This window comes from Octopus bimaculoides, chromosome 4, assembly GCF_001194135.2.
Source record: "Octopus bimaculoides isolate UCB-OBI-ISO-001 chromosome 4, ASM119413v2, whole genome shotgun sequence".
Taxonomy (NCBI): domain Eukaryota; kingdom Metazoa; phylum Mollusca; class Cephalopoda; order Octopoda; family Octopodidae; genus Octopus; species Octopus bimaculoides.
In genome coordinates, this window is record NC_068984.1 from 132,870,197 (window position 1) to 132,888,832 (window position 18,636).

Sequence of the window (18,636 nt, forward strand, 5' to 3'; positions counted from 1 at the left end):
AGAGAGAGAGAGAGAGAGAGAGAGAGAGAGAGAGAGAGAGAAAGAGAGAGAGAAAGAGAGAGAGAAAGAGAGAGAGAGAGAGGAACACTGGGGGATGGGGCAGTTATAGGGAAGAAGGACTGTTTTAATGTTTATGGTGAGGTTTAGTGGGTGTATGACAAGATATGCACAGATAGATGCATTAAATGGATTTTAGCAAATGTGGTTCACAGCTTGCTAAGCTAGGTAAGTAAAAGCCATTGAAGTAGCAGAAGATGCAATACGCTGGTTGGTGAGTGGTTGTTGAATAAATATTGCCAATCAGCTGCATGAAACATTTGAACAATGGGGTACAAAGTTTGACAGTTTGAAGATTCCAAATCCTGCATTCTGCTGTATGAAGCAGCTCTCTGCTGTTCTTCACTAGAATTTCCACGAACCAAAGTTCACTGTACAATATCTCTATATACCAAACAAATGTCACAGAACTCTTACATAAACTTTGCATATTAAAACTGCCAAAGAGTATTTAAACAGCAGAATTAGTACCCTTTGCTCTTTTCAAAGAAGGGCCCTGCCCAAAGCATTGAAACTCACTTCTCCTCACAATATACTCATCCCCTCCCCTCACCCAAATTGCCTCCCTTGTGGCAAAATTTGAAACCATCATTATTATTATTATTATTACTATTACTATCATCATCATTATTATTATTATTATTATTATTATTATTAAGGTGGTGAGGTGGCAGAACTGTGAGCACATGCCAGACAAAATGCTTAGCAGCATTTCTTCTGGCTAGATGTCAGAGTTCAAATTCCACTAAGGCTGACTTTGCCTTTTATCCTTATGGGGTTAATAAAATAAGTATCAGTTAAGCTCTGAAGTCAATGTACACAACGAAATCCTCCCCTAAAATTTCAGGCTTTGTACATATTTTAGAAAGAATCATTATTATTATCATAATTATCATTATCATTATTATTATTATTGTTATATTATTATTATTATACAAGAGAGAAATAATTAAAAATTTTTATGGCAGATGTTAAATTGTTGTTGATATGATGTTGCCACTACTCAGATTTAATTAAAAACAAACAACAACATTAAATTATTCAACCATATTCTCTGTCTTTTTCCTTCTCCCTAACCCTTGTTGGAAAACTAATATTTAAAGAACATCTTATTGTGCTGAAGTGTTCTTCAGTTGCTCTGATGTCTGGTGTATGAACACTACGATACCAGCAGATGTCTGCCATAAACATTTTCCTATGACCAATTCTTTGTGAGTAACCTATGGCAACAGCATTGTTCTAAGAAAGATACTTGGGCAGCCCAGATGACATGCTAACAACAAAAATGACCAGCATATTTATGAAGTGTTGCTGCTGGCACCTACCTAACACAATAGCGATGATGATAGGGAAAAATGCTACTGTACACACCTATATAACCCATGCCAACATCAGACAAGGAGGAAAGGAAAGCTTCACATTAAAACTATACAAGACAAAAGAGAAGAAGACTGAAAAGAACTGGAAACACAGTGGAGGGCAGAAAACATAACCATTTCTTAATGGAAAATGCAATGTATATTGCTTTTGTTCAATGCAGTTTATAGTCATATAGCTAATCTTTGCTATTATGGCATGATTTTCCAGTCATTTCTTTATATATAAATAAATATACATAATTACAATGCAGTGTCACTTCTTTGTAACCTCACTACCATCACCACCAATGATAAGCTACACTTGTTCATGGCAAAAAGAAAAAAAAAAAAATCTTGTTGATGGTGTGAGTAAACAAGAATCTTACTAAAAAATGGGGTATAATATGTTTAACTCTTTCATAACCATATTTCTAGTAAAACACAGTGTGTGTTTCTATGAATTTGAAAAGAATCAAGAATATGGTCGTATATAGTAAAACTTTTTCATTTATTTCTATTTTAACCTGGTGTTTGGAACATAAAAGGTTCTTCTATAAAATTATGAAGAATACTCTAAGATAAACAGTTTTGTTTTAAGACAAAAACAGCCCAGAAGAATGTCTCAAACAGTTGGTAGCAAAAGAGTTAAAAGGATCAATTAAAAATATTAAGCTCATAAGGAATAGTTTATCTGGCATTTTGTAATAAGACATATACATTTAAGGTTTCCTGTCTTCATCTTCAAAATCTATTTTCAAGTAAGTTTTCTTATTTTTGTTCATCTCTCCAAACGGGTTTGCACTCAAAACATGTAAACCTTTCTCTGGAGCATTGCAATTAGTAAAGTAAACCAGATGAGTTTCAAACTTAATTCTTTAAAATAATGTTTAACCCTATAACACTTGTCAACAATTCTTGATGTTTCAGATTTGAATTATATAAAGAAAATGACAAAACTGAAAATTTGGATGAACTCCAAGGATCTTTTACATTTGAACAACAATATTGCATACAAACAGGTATTTTATCTGGCAATTGTTGTAACTTTTACAATCATGCCTTTAGACCTACTAATTATTTGTTCCTGCATACAGATAAAGCAAACATTATAGAGTTAATAGTTTCCTTCCAAATGTAGCAAAAAGTGAATAGTTTGAAACTATATTCAAAACTATGAATTTTTGCCAATTACATTTTTCATGCATCTTTTATTCTTAGCTTAACCAATTAACATCCATTTATTAACCAATAAATTGAATTAATAGCATTCCTATTACATTTTTTTGAAGCTGTTGAGGTTAACTAAAAACTACAGTTATTATTTGGAATAAAATATGAATTGGTACCAATGTACCATGCTTTCACTAATTGTAATTGCATTCAGACATAGAATACACACCTACTCATTCCTCATACACTTGACTAATGGAACATCCAGGATGTGACAGTTGGAGGGAGAGCAGCACCAGCTGATATTCATTTCAACTGAGTAAAGTGGAGAAATAGGAGATGAATACTGTGATGAAAGAGATATGTATCATCTGATGCAAGAATCCACAACCATGTTTTTGAGTCCAACACTTCAAATACTAGGTCAAGCTTATCATCTTTGGGATGGTCTTATGAAATCAAATATAATTATGTGGTAGGTAAGTCTTCCTTCATTTCAATCTTTGTTCCTTTTAGCTTTTCACGAATCTTTAAAATGGTTTTTATATTTTATTCTACATATGCTATTGATTAGTTTTTGCCAATATAAGCCATCCCACTAGAATGATTAGTCCTTGTTGTGGTGAAGTGGCTTGTGTCAATGACCTGGAGAGCTATGCCATTAAAGTGCAAGCATCTTGTAGGCCTCCCATGTTGGACAGGTCAAAGGGGAGGCCAGACTAAGATGGACCACCTCTTGCCAGAGGTAAAAATGATTTTGCATAGGGACAAGACCCCTACCTAGGAAAAAGCAAAGTTACAGAAGTGATAATAAAAATTCGAAACTAATAACACTAGGGAGAGGAAAACCATCCCTCAGGAAAACATATAACATGGTGTAGCAAAATCCAAAAAGCTGCAAGGTCAAAAAAAAGCAGGAATCCAATGGAGAGAAGCAAAAAAAAGCCCAGCGTTGAGAACACTGGAGAAAAGTTGTCAATGGCTTGTGCTCCATTAAAGGGAGTAAAAAGTAGCTTAAGTAAGTATAAAAACACAAGCCATCACTTATTTCTATCAAGTTTCTATATTTTCAATAGTGTAGAATGCACATCTAATAATCCATTCACAATTTTTAAAATTTCAATTAGATCCTTTAAAATTTTCATCACAAATGTCACTAAATCAACTGAGTTCTATCCTCATAGATGAAATTACAGGTGGTTGACTTATCACTGGCACTGTTTATTTGACTCTGTAAAAAGACAACCAAATAAACTGTAAAATGGTGCCACCAGAACAGCTCAGTGCTGAAAGTAATAATGGTATTTTTTAACCAACAAATATTTTGTTAGCAAATGCTTATTAAAATTTTTTCCACGAGCTAATGAAAAAGGATAGTATTATCAAAAGCTTTTTAAAAACAACTGATGATTTCCAAAGAAATCAGGAAACCAGTTACTATACTTGAAGACAGAATTTTCTGATAAACTGCAGAGATTACTATTTTCAGAGATTACTATTTTCAGAGATTACTATTTTCAGAGATTACTGTTTGGCATATTTCATTGTTATTTTTATCATACATTTTTCTGAAAATATTTGAGGAAAAATGAAATATTCCAACTTCTTCATCACTGTACCATTGAGATTTTACTCAGAAGCTTAGATTATGGCAGGAAAAAAAAAAAAAAAAAAAAAAAGGGCAGGTGAGAAGAAATCCCATCTCACAGGAAAGTTAAAAATTCAAAACCATTTTTCAAAGTGATATGACAACTATTTCATGAACACAACAAGCCATTAAGAAGTTTTACAAATTAGTAAATCTAAAGGAGAAACAGCAAACATTGAGAATAAGTAAAAGATATACTTACAGTTGGAGCAAAGCTCCATTGGCAGTGAGTTTTCATTACCCTAAAATGAGACAGAGAAAATTGATCAGAGATTTGAAAGAGAGAAAAACGAAAAAATATTGGAATATAACTTTCAGTCAGTCTCATTCAAAGATTTTCTGTTATTTTGTTCCGTAATCTTTTCATATCCAGATTGCTCAGTCAAGTGTAATGCTTATTTATTCACATTGTTTTGAATTAGCCATGTATTATCTTGTCGCTTCTGTATTTCGATGATGTGATTGTTTACTTTTAGAACGACATTGTAGAGTAGGTGTGAGAGGCCAGAAGTGGCCGGTTTAAAGATGAAAAACAGGTAGAATATTTAGGCCGGATATGACTAGTTTGAATGCTACATGAAAATAAGCTGACCTTCTCTGCCTGTTTTAGGCTTCCAGATTTAAAAAGTAACTAAATTTTACCCAATTATTCATCATTATAATCATTATATATCAGCTTTCCATGCTAGTATGGATTCTCATGGTCTGAATTAGTTCTTATTCAAAATTACTTGCTCTACCAGGTGAATTTGAGGACCATGCACATATATCTCATTTTTGGCATGGTTTCTACAGCTAGATGTCTTGCAAACAACTCGCACATGCAAGTGCTACCAGTCGAGAACTCTGCATACTAGAAGCCAGCAAGTGTATGGGGTCATCAGGAGAGTATGCGTGCCGTTTCAGGGCCTGCTTCTCGATGGCATCAATGTGCACCGGCCCCTCCTCACTGATATGAGGCCCCGCTTGCTAGATCAACTGGTTATTAAATAAAGCTCAATATTTCTCTAGCCATCGCTCATCATCTCTTTTTAATGAAATCCAGTGGCTAGCCTTCTCCTTGGATATCACTCATGGTGGTATTTACCTTACGATGAGTTAGGCCTAACGATAACAGCAGGCGTCTCACACTGTGTCCAACAAACCCTCTACATGGTTTCCACAGCTGGATACCCTTACTAACACTAATCACTTAGAGTGTATTTGGATATTTCCAACAGGCCATATGATCTCATAAAAGCTCCTGCTAGTGTTGATCATATAAATACAGGAAACAATTATTAATTGATTGAATAAATTTATATTCTTGTTCCAAATTACTAACATTTTTTTCAATCATTAAAAAAGATTGAAAAGTGCCAGATAATTCAGATTTTGTTATTATTTTAACACTACTAATTATTTACCAATATAAGAATATAACACCAATTTTCTTCTAAATCATTTTATATCTATATTTCTAATGTAAGGTTTAGATGGGTCTGCAAATATAAACATCTCTCTGTTGTCTTTATTGGAAACAACTGGATGCTTATCATAAGCCCTACCAAATCTAGTGTGAGAAGGGCTTAATAGCCATTTTCTAGCTAGGCTGAAACCAGCACAGTAAAGACACACTGCAATGTCCATTTCACAATTTTGAGCAGGAGTCTTGAGTCTCATATTAATCAATCACCAAGCTTCTTCCATTGTTATTTCATATCCAAATAGCTGTGAACACTGTTGTATGGCTGAATGCTCTTGATAAACAGGTGCCTCAATGTGTTTGCTATTTCTGATTGTAATTGTTACAATGATAATATTTTGAGGTCATGGCTTCCAAAAATCTGAATTTTAAAGCCTGTATAAAAAATAAAATCGTTATTTTGGCATGCATTCAGAGAATAGCAGCTGGAAATATCATAAATTATGGGAAACTAATTATTATTAGAAAAAAAATATAAACCATAGGATCATATTTTAGGCAACTTTGACTAATTAGAAAATTACTATTTGTAAATCTCACAACGAGTGATATTCAGCGACAGTACTTCGGAGTAAAGATTGTTTGCCAACATAACATGGCAGTTCTGGTTTAGGACGAATGTTGCTGTAATTTAGCCCCAGGAGACATCATCTCCAGCTGGCTATACGACACGATCTGTGTCCTTATATTTTGACTAACTTTCAGAGATTATAATCTTCATCTTATTAAATGATTTCTCACAGAGGAACAAGATGATGACAGTTAGTGGAATGGTGTAGTCAAGTGAATTAAATTCAGTATGTAACAATTATTATCTTTCTTAGAAAAATGATAAGTAGAGACAACTTTTATAGAATTCGAATTTGGAATACAAATGAACCTAACTAAATTCAGCAACAAATTTAGTGCAATCATCACACTTAACTTAAATAAAATAAACAGCACCAACAAAAATCTAATGAACAAAATAAAACTTCATTTCCTTTATAACCTTTAATTACTTCAATGAAACTATATACAACGGGGTGCTGAAAAGTTCCTGGCTCTGAGTAAAAGAAAATACTGGAGTATCAGTTAATTATGATTTTATTCAAAATATTCACCCTCTCAGATTCAAACTCTTCAGTTTTTCTAAGCCCTGTAAAAGTACTTGAAACATTGGGCCTCCAACCAAGCCTTCCGTGATACACATAAAGCTAGGAATTTTTCAGGACCCCCATCAAGAATCAGTATACATACATATGTAAACACTACATGATATACGACATGCTAACTACTGAATTCTCTTTCAATCCATATGCTTTCACAATGTACATACTTTCAACTTTTCAGATACTGTATAAAATTTATCAACTTCACTTTATAAACATAAGGCTTTTCACTCTGGTGTTTATGTAAAGAACACCTCACTACATACACACTAAACCCCAACAAACAAATGCTCACGTGTTATAAAAGCACAGTGATTGTGCCCCCATAGATACAAAATATTTATAATCAAATCTTTTAGACAAGCTTTTAAATTTTTGTCTGCTAAAGAAACTTTAAATAAAGAAATCTTGAGTGTAAAACAAACAATTAATAGCAAGTATCCCAACAGATTAGTGAACTAGGCCAGAGAATAATACAGGAATAAATTCATCCATGTTGATACAACAGATGCAACTCGCATAAAAATAAACAAACCACACACACTGTATACTATAAAAACCAAATACACTCTGGTTACAGAACAGTTATGTCATCAAAACTGTGTAAAACAGAATGTAACATTATCACAGTTAAGCACAAACTTATAGTTTGAATATATTACAACGCCAGACTGAAAATCTTCAATACAATACCATAAACTAATATAATAATGAGTGTAGTGTAGTGTAGTGTAGGTGTGTGTGTGTGTGTGTGTGTGTGTGTGTGTGTCCAGAATCACGCCAGGGCATGGAGGAGAGAAAATAGTAATTCAGTGAAGGAGAAGTAGTGAGAGTAATAGCCCTGACTGAGAGGGAGTGAGAGAAAGGAAGAGGTGGAAAAAAAAGTGTTACAAGTGTGAGTATATGTGTGTATGTGTTTGCGTGTACAAGGGAAGTGTGTGAATGTTTGTATGTATGATTATTAAGAACCTTATTTTGTACCTTATTTATATATAAAACACTACAATTAGCCATCATTAGTGACAGCACGTGGTCAGCTAGTAAACTAATAAACTAGAGAATGTACTTCAGTCAACCAATGAACTATGCATAGTTCTCAATGTAAACATGAAAAGTAGTTAACTTCATAACTCAGACTGTTGCATCGAATAAGCAAATACAACACTTGATTGTTTATTGACCATACATTTACAAGAGCCATCACAACTCCTTATAATAAGGCATATGAAATAAGGTGGTGAGCTGGCAGAAACGCTAGCACACCGGGCAAAATGCTTAGTGGTATTTTGCCTGTTTTTACGTTCAGAGTTCAAATTCCGCCGAGGTTGACTTTGCCTTTCATTCTTTTGGGGGGGTTGATAAATTAAGTACCAGCTTTGCACTGAGGTCGATCTAATTGACTGGCCCCCTCCCCCAAAATTTCGGGCCTTGTGCCTAGAGTAGAAAAGTATAAAGTACATGTAATAAAATTAGACAGAAAAGCATTAGTTGAAAGCACTATAATTTTATACTAAGTATCACAAAAAATTAGAAGGGAGCTCTACTAATAGCAATAGATAAATAAAATAATTAAAAAAAAAAACATAAGAAAAATAAATTGTGAAGTCGACCATACCAGGACTTAACTGTTGTAGAAGTTTTAAATCTGACACTAACATTGTTACCAGTATCAATAGTTTACAGATGATTCTTTGAAACTTCTTATATTTCCCCATAGTCAGAGATGTTTTCCATGGAAGACTGGAAACAAACACCATCACTTGTATGATTGCAATGCTCATTTACAATCCTCACATAATGTCATGACAAGGGTAAAACACAAACACATGCACACACGTGTGTGCGTGTATGTGGAGGTGAACACTGATGTTCCATGTGGCAGGTTAATGTATTATATATATGACAGATCTCTATTTGCCAAATCCACTCACAAGACTTTAGTTGGCCTGAGACTAGAGTAGAAGAGACTTGCTCAAGGTGCCATGCAATGAGATTGAAGCCAAGACCTTCAACTATAAAAAATAAAAACCTGACATTGACAGAGGCCACAAATTCGTAAGAAATCAATCCTACTAAATTACTGGTACCTAATTTAACAATCATGGGGATGTAAAAGGTGAAGCCATGAAGTTAAATACTGTGATGTATTTTTCTTAGTCCTGTATTCTGCTAATTCTTCCATTCTACCACCCTCTCTATTTTAAAAATACCAACTAAAAGCTGATTGTAAGAGAAAGGATAGCATCTTTTTAGCCAGTATGATGAGGTTGTGGCCAACATATATATCAATAATGGTAATGGAGTAAAACACACACATACACACACTATAGCATGTTCTACAATAAATCAATATAATTCTTCATAACATGAACAAGAAATTAATTATTTAACAAAATGGTTTAGGAGTGAATTTTTTTATTTTCATGTATTGAATGGGTTAGACAGTACTATTTATAACTGATTCAGCAATCGCCACATCCCATATCAGCCCTACCTCTCACAACTGCAGTACCACTACTGCCCAGAATAACAATAGCACTAAAACTACACACAACAGAAGTACCATGTTGCACACACTACACCCATAGATTGTATACACAAAGCAATAAAAATACTAAAATATAAATATTAAAAAAAAAACAACAACAAAACTAGGGTCGGCATGGCTGTGTGGTAAGAAGCTAGCTTTCCGACCACATGGTTCCGGGTTCAGTCCCACTGCATGGCATCTTGGGCAACTGTCTTCTGCTATTGCCTCAGGATAACCAAAGCCTTGTGAGTGGATTTGGTAGATGGAAAATGAAAGAAGCCCATTACATATATACACACACGTGTTTGTCCCCACCCACCACCACTTGATAACTGGTGTTGGTGTGTTTATGTCCCTGTAACTTAGCAGTTTGGCAAAAAGAGCAATAGAATAAATACCAGGCTTCACAAAAACAGATTAGTACTGGGGTCAATTCATTCAACTAAAATTTTTTTAAGGTGGTCCCCCCCCCAGTATGTCCAGTGTCTAATGACTGAAACAAGTAAAAGATGGAAAAAGGGAGGAGAAAAATTTGTTGCTGTAGGAAATCCCAACCTCCATGGTCCTTGCACATGTAGATGTGTTTCGGTTTATGGAAGGCATTTAACAACACCTCTGAACATAATTAAAATGCTGTCCTAAAAACAGTACATCTCCCACTCAGCCTGGACAAACATAAAAAAAAAAAACAAATACACACATTGTCAAAAGCTTCATCATCACTAAGCACTGTGCTGTGATGTACACCACTAGATTCTGTAGACATACAAAAATAGACTGGACTGGGAAGAGAGTCACATACAGAAATAGACTGGACATGTTAAAAACTGCAACAATGTACTGTATACAATCAATTACTACATATCAGAATGTGTAGTAAGATCGCCAGCGAGATGGAGGCATTGTATATCTGGAACAATGGATCTGTGGGTTACTGGTCTCACCTAATAATTTGGTTGAGTACTATCTAGGAGTATCTAGGGTTGTTTGATCAGAGCTGACCCGGGACCTAAATAACAATCATTGCCTCTGTTCACAACAGTAGTCTTACCACTGTATCTTACAGCAGTTAAATCCTGAGCCAACGAAAGATTCTCTACATAGTTGCACAATATACTAGAAAAAACAGCCAGCTCTTCTTCAGGCATGGGCAACCTTTTTCAAAAAGCAGACTGCATAAGACACAGCTCATTTGATGAGCTGTATACTAAAATACTCAAGGTAATTTTTCGTTGCGCATGCCATGCAGAAAGTTCCGTAGGCCACCAGTTGCCCATGACTGTCTTATTATCTTAAAGAACTCATTGAATAATGTGGTCCTAGATACACTACAATTAGAAAAGGGAAGAGAGGAAGAGACAAACAGATAGTATAGGATAGGATGGTTCCAACTGGTATGCTTGGGTCATAGTTTGTTTTTTTTTATCAGAGCTGACTTGACACACGCGCACGCACACGCACACGCACACACACACGCACACACACACACACACAGTACCATGACAACAACAAACAGCTTAATTAGCAGCTAAGAAATACACATACCAGCAATTAATATAAATATTCAAATAAATAGAACAGAAATATGGGTAAGTTTACGCTTTGTTAAGCAGAATATTGCTGCAGATATAAAGTGCACAAGATTTGAGAAAAATGAGCAAAGAGTGAGAGTCCAGTAACTATTTTTCCTTACACATCTGTTCAAGTTTACAAATGTAAACATATTTATGGTTTAGTTATATTTCAAGCAAAATAAACTAATTTATATACTGGCCAATAAGTATGTCTGTAGAGTACCAGACAACCAGCCAAGAAGGTACTGCCTCATAGGTTATTGGCACTACGTTGTTTCTTTGACTTGAACTGCAGATATTGTAGAATGATATATATATATATATATATATATATATATATATATAGATGTTGTAGAACGGAAACACAATTCAACAGTAAACAGGGACAACACTATTAATTAGTAGCTGCTGCTGTCAGCTTTAACTCTTTAGCATTCAGATTTCTTTGTGAAAAGTAATGCGTATTTATTCACATTGCTTTGAATTAGTCACACATTATGTTGTAGCTTCAAGATTTCAATGGTGTGCTTGTATATTTTTAGAATGACATTGTAGGATAGGTGTATGAGGCCAGATCTGGTCAGTTTGAACATAAAATTGGTAGAATATTTGTGCTGGATATGGCCGGTTTAAATACTAAAGGGTTAAGTACAATTTCTCCAGTGGACGTGACCGGCAGAAGAGCTGGATCTCAGGGAACCTCTCCTAATGAAAGCATATTCCTAATATAGATCATGGTACTTCTACTGTAGGTGGTAGTGCTGATACAGGCCAATAGGGTTTACAATCTGTTGATAGTATGTCTGACAATGAAAAGTCAGTTGATTTTGACAGGTTTCACAAAAGACAAATTGAGTTTTATATATATATATATATATATATATATATATATATATATATATGTGCACACACATACACAGTAATCTCTCACCAAATTGCAGTTTATTATTTAAGCTTATGTTGATTCCTCTGTGGTGTTGTTTTGCGTTTATAATAAAATAAATACATACAAATTATAAAAGTAATAAAAAAAAAAATACAGTACAGTACTGTTTCTATTTTGCGGGGAGTTTTTGGAACCTAACACCCGCGATAGTTGAGGGATTACTGCATGTATATATATATATCTCATCATCATTGTTTAACATTCATTTTCCATGCTGGCATGAGTTGGACTGTTTGACATGGAGCTGGCCAGACTCCAACTGTCTGTTTTAGCATGGTTTCTACAGCTGGATTCCCTTCCTAATGTCAACACTGAACAGAGTTGGGTGCTTTTTACATGCCACTGGCATGGGTGTTTTTTTATGTGGCACCAATGCACACACACACACCTCTTCTCTTGCTTTTTTTCACCATACACCACACACACACACACATATCTCTTCTCTTGCTTTTTTTCAACTGGGGTAACCAGAAATCTCTACAACAAGACACCCATTTCTGTCCTATCATACTTTAAGCTCTCATTACCTGGCACAAAGCTACCATTCTCAATACTAACACTAGTCTTGCAAGTTACTTGTTGACCTCACTGATGCTGGAGTCACATAAAAAGCACCCAGTACACTCTGTAAAATGGCTGGTGTTAAGAAGTGTGTCCAGTTGTAGAAACCATGCCAAAGCAGAGAATAGAGTTTGCTATGATCCTCTAACTTGCTGGCTCCTGTCAAACAGTCAATGCCAGCATGGAAAACAGACATAAAATGATGAAGATGATATAGAAATATAGTTATGTTGCTGAAGACTGGACCCTCTTTGCAATATTTGTTAGTTCTCCCAAGATCGGGAGTGGGGAAGCTTTCAATATATGAAAACCAGATTGAATTAATGTAATCTAAAAACTGCATTAAAGAAAATTTTAATTAAATATACTGAAAAACTTAGAGTAAAAAATAAAAATGTAAACTGGCACCTTAAGGAATTAAGAACATTGAAATATACTAAATAATCAACAAAATGTATTTTTTAATGCAAAATTCAGACTTGTTCAGAAGTGCTGCACTTAAGTGCCTCAGAGAACACATTCCTCATTCCTGCTCCAGACCTGAAGCATATTTAAGTAATCATCATCATCATAGTTGTTTTAATGTTCACTTTTGCATGTTTGCTAGAGTCAGGAGAAATTTGTTGAGGATTTCATGGTCGAATGCTCTTTCTGCCATCAACCTTTAGTTGTTTCCAAGGTGATATTCCTCCTAGTTCAGGCGGCGAGCTGGCAGAAACGTTAGCACGCTGGGTGAAATGTTTAGCTGTATTTCATCTGCCTTTACATTCTGAGTTCAAATTCTGCCAAGGTTGACTTTGCCTTTTATCCTTTCAGGGTTGATAAACTAAGTACCAGTTGCATACTGGGGTCAATCTAATCGACTGCCTCCCCCTCCCCCAAAATTTCAGACCTTGTGCCTCGAGCAGAAAAGAATATTCCTCCTAGTTCTTCAAACACAAATGGCACACTAGCCGAACATGTTTTCAGGGAGGATTGCATGTAAGCAACACTGCTTGTATAACGATGTTTCTTCATAATTAGCATGTGATGTCAAAATAAGGAGACACAAACACATGATATTAAACGATAATAATAATGATGATATATATAGGCACAGGCATGGCTGTGTGGTAAGAAGCTTGTTTCTCAACCACTTGGTTCCGGGTTCAGTCCTACTGTGTGGCACCTTGGGCAAGTGTCTTCTTTTATAGTCTCAGGCTGACCAAAGCCTTGTGAGCAGATTTGGTAGATGGAAACTGAAAGAAACCTGTCATATATATAAATATATATACATATATATTTATGTGTGTGTGTGTGTGTGTGTGTGTGTATGTCTTTGTGTCTATGTTTGTCCCACCCACCATTGCTTGACAACTGGTGTTTACATCCCCATGACTTAGCAGTTCAACAAAAGAGACCAATAGAATAAGTACTAGGCTTACAAAGCATAAGTCCTAGGGTTGAGTTCTTTAACTAAAAAACCCTTTAAGGCAGTATTCCAGTATGGCTGCAGTCAAATGACTGAAACAAGTAAAAGATATATATATATATCTCATCATTTAACATCCATGTTCCATGCTACACGAGTTGGATTCATCATCCTTATTTAACACAACTGTCTCACCATCATCATCATTTCACATCTGTTTTGACAGGAACTGGTGAGTCAGAAAGAAGACAGCAACAAGCTCTGCTGTCTGTTTTGGGCATAGTTTATATGGCTGGATGCTTTTCCTAACACCAACCACTTTACAGAGTGGACTGGATGCTTTTATGCAGCATCAGCACAGGTGCATTTATGTGGCACTGGCACAGGAGCTTTTTATATGGGACCAGCTCCCATGAGCCTACAAGATTATGAATGTCCACCTGGAGAGGGATGCAGGACACAGATACACAATAGGTTTCTTTCAGTTTCTTATTTCTTTATTGCCCACAAGGGGCTATATACAGAGGGGACAAACAAACAAACAAGGACAGACAAAGGGATTAAGTCAATTACATCGACTCCAGTGCGTAACTGGTACTTAATTTATCAATCACAAAAGGATGAAAGGCAAAGTTGACCTTGGCGGAATTTGAACTCAGAACGTAAAGACAGATGAAATACCACTAAGCATTTCGCCCCGCGTGCTAACGTTTCTGTCTACCAAATCTACTCACACGGCTTTGGCTGACCTGGGTCTATAGAAGACATATGCCTAAAGTAGAGTACAGTAAGACCAAACCCCAAAACCACATGGTTGCAAAGCAAACTTCTTAATTATTCAGCCATCCTTGTAGCTTTGTGTGGCAAAATAGTTATAAATGCAGGCATAGATAGGCACATCATAGAACATCAGGAGAGGTGACAGCTATACACACAAATCAAACTTAGATCCTTATTAGTTGTACATATACAGTACCAGTGTAAATACACCCTCCTTCTCCTATTTCTTCTTTAGGCATACACTAGCTATGAGATTAAATGCTGTACTTTTGACCACAGATCTTACAACAGTCACTGTGATGCGTTCCTAAGCAAGGTACCTAACACAAAGAACAGGATCCATTCTTACCTTGTATTTGAGTGGTTAGCACTAAGGAGGGTATCTAGTTGTGAAAACAACTGATTTGAAAATAAGAAACATCCTACGCATGCAAGTGTAGAAAATGTTTTGTATTTGTGAGTGCATGCATACCTTTCAATTTAGAAATAGAAAATGTACTCAAAACATAGCTGAGCTGAGTATATTAATTTATTTGAAACTCTCTGCCATTGCTACACCGAGTTTCACATTTTCATTTATCACAACTAATAGAATTTAAACATAAAGCTTTGAGATATCTGAAAGTTTTAGTTTGATAGCCAGGATACAACAAAGAATTTTATAATACCTGTAGTCAGGGCAATGCATAGAAGTATTTTATAAGAGAAGGGCTAGCCTTTAGGATGCAGTCCTAGTTATGTTGAAGGTGTGCTTTCACAAGGAGAGATCCCCAGTGATAGCAAGGCCTAACATTTGAAGTGATTGTGGGTGCTCTAGTTCAGTGCTTCTTGTATTTAAGTAGGGGTGTAGTGCGATGGTGTTTTCTACATATGAGTAATGCTCGAGTCTTTTACTGCTGAAAGAGATTGGCATGGCTTCACTGGAGAATACATATTGATCTCTTCATGAAATTAGTGTAGCTTTGGCATATGACAGCTAAGTTGTACGTGGATGATGCACAGTGGGGGAAGGTTAGGGAGGAATGAATATTTGTATTATCTGTATAAGAATGAATATTGTTGGATGTAACAGCAACTGATGATAGACTGAAGAGAGTGGGGGTGGGGGTAAAATCAAAGTCACATAAGGATTGACTGAGAGTGGCACAAAAATAGCTCTGTCAACATACACCAAGGTGGTGCAATCTGATAGGATCCTAGAGATAAGAGATGGAAGGAGTCTATAGGCAGAATGTTTCAATAGGAGGTTTGCACAGCAGACATGGTTGAAAGCTTTGCTGACGTCTAGAGCAACAACACTGTTTCCACTAAATTTCTCTAAAGATAAGAGCCCACTAGTAGGTGATGTAAAAAAAAGTTGGTCTCCTGTGGACATGGATCTACAGAATCCACACTAGTGGTGAGAACAGAGATTCAAGTTGGAGAACCTCATTGTTAATGGCTGTCTCCATTACCTCAGAGGTACTAGAAGTGAGTGAATATGATGATAGTTGGGCAGGGTTAGAGTGAATAGGAGGCCTTTCTGAGGAATAGTATACACTGTAGGTTTCCAAAGAAGAGTTCAGTGAATATTGAAGGCAAACTTAGGAGTGCAAGGTGTGAATATAATGGAAGGGACATTGTAAGGGCTGGTGGCCTTGTTGGTTTAAAACAAGTGCAGGTGTTTTCTCATATAGCAAATGAATATGCAGGTGAGTAGTCAGGTGGTGTAGAGGGAGATAGAGATGGAAAAGACTTTCCAAGTTGCAGTGTATATGTTGGATGTAAAATGAGCAGTACAGGTGGATACATTCCCCAATGGGAGTACTTCTGGAGCCATCATTGTTGAGAAGTGAAGAAAGACAAGATTCCACACAGTTGGTGGAGATTCTTTGGACAAGTGACCAGAAAGATTGGTTGCAGTTTGGGAGCCAAGAAAGAATGAAGGTTATGCAATGAACAAAGGCATTTTTTTGCTGTCTGCTTAGTGGTCTTGCAAGATTTGCATTGTTAGGCAAATGTACTTAGTTTTTAAAGTGTCAATATAACTAGTCAGTCGGATGTGTATTCTTACAATGAATTCTTTATTCTAAAACCATCCAAGATCATAGAAACTTTAAATCTCTTATGTTAAATTGATATGAAACAAATGTCATAAGTAAAATGCTAGTCTATTGCATGTAACTTACTTATAAAAAGCCACCATCTAATCTCCAGTTCAGGTAAACTGACATAGCACATCATTAAGTATTTTTTGCCAAAGATACAAAATGATATCTACAACAAATTTGAACTCACAACTCATGATTTGGTAGTTTAACACATTGATCAGAAGATTTAACTATGAATATTTTAAATCCATGCTTTCAACTCAGCACAACTCCCATCATTCAGACTTACACAATCAGTATAGCTGTTTCACTTGAAATTTGTTTCAAGGTTTAACTGCAATAAAGTTGGTAACAACTCCACCACACTTCTGTAAACCTTTAATCAGCTATCTCTTAAGATTAGTCATTCTGTTACCTTATGAAATTACTTCATTTCGCCAGTTAAGTATAAAGAGTTGAACAGGGCCTCAATGTACTTGCTGCACTCAACTTTGCACTGATAATTTCAATTGTGGCATTCAGAAATTCATTGTCTGAGACAAAAGGGCAAATTGACAGAGCCATTAGAGAATAGAATAAAATGTTGAACAGGGCTTCAATGTACTTGCTGCACTCAACTTTGCACTGATAATTTCAATTGCGGCATTCAGAAATTCATTGTCTGAGACAAAAGGGCAAATTGACAGAGCCATTAGAGTATAGAATAAAATGTCTCATAGTATTCACTCCCATTCTCTACATTCTGAGTTAAACTTTGCCTGTCATTCTTTTAGTCGTCAGTAAAAAAAAGTATTAATCCAAAGCAGTGGGTTGGCAGAATTATCAGAGGTTTGAACAAGATGCCTTGGAATGTCTTTTCCATCTCTTTGTGCTTTGATAACATTTACAATGGCACTGATGCCAAGCTGGTGGCCTTCCTCTTTGATAAACATTGGTATCATGGGGAAGGGCAATTGCCAGTCTCCTTCAAAAAATTACTCAGGTCTGTGCATGCCGAAGCATGTCAACATTGATTGAGGAAGATCCCCAACCTTACTTTTTACAGTGTATACTTACAAGATTTATATCTACATCAGATATGAATTAGTTTAGTTTTTATTTAGCATCAAGTGTCATTTAAAAAAGGTTCCTGGTTTGAATTTAATCTGGAATGATGTACAGATTCAGGAATGAGAAATTCTATGACAATCAGAAAATAAACTGAATAAAACTTGGTAGATATGAATAATGTAAATATACACTCTAAAGATAAGTTAAACACTTCAGAAATTTGTGTTGCATGTTGATACTCCTGTGGAAGTGTCTCTGTCCCTATACAACAATGCATTACATGCTATAGTGAGGTATAGCTCCAAGTTTCAACAAATAAACTATAATCTGTATGTATTTTGTAGAGTATTGTTCTTGTAGCAAATTCTCTGCTATGTTGTAAGTAGATGGTTGTAAGTTTTTCACAGCCCCAACTCCATCAACTGAAATGATTGCATTGGTTGATTCTTCCAGGATATATAACTACACTCTAAAAGGTTTTTTCCTTCCTCTTTGTGAATGTTTACAATACAAGCCTCAATGCATCCTTGTGTGAGAGACTGAAAATATGTTCTGCCCACGTAGAATTTTATATATATATTTTTTTTCATAGATAATTAATCTTAAAAGTACAAATTAAGGGTTTCAGGGATTTCTTTTCTCTGATACACTATTTTCATCACTACTCTTTTACCCAAACTTTCATTGCCAGGGCCTCAATATTTTTATACCAGATGAGTTTCATATAAAATTTGTTGTCATTCAGAAACCTGATCAAATTACTCATAGTTGAGCAACCTTATTAACCTTCTAAACATATACAAGTTTACACGGTATATTTGTGTATGTACACTCGCATACACACA

At 35.5% G+C, this 18,636-nt stretch overlaps 1 protein-coding gene across 1 annotated transcript in view; it reads right to left on the reverse strand.

The window, feature by feature from the left end:
* The window catches only part of LOC106878873 (calcineurin subunit B type 1), a 43,840-nt gene that overhangs the window by 21,982 nt on the left and 3,222 nt on the right, over nt 1-18,636 (reverse strand). Inside the window, exon 2 of the mRNA XM_014928218.2 lies at nt 4,436-4,475. Within this exon, the coding sequence (XP_014783704.1) occupies nt 4,436-4,475 (40 nt within the window). The remainder of the gene's footprint in view (nt 1-4,435; nt 4,476-18,636) is intronic.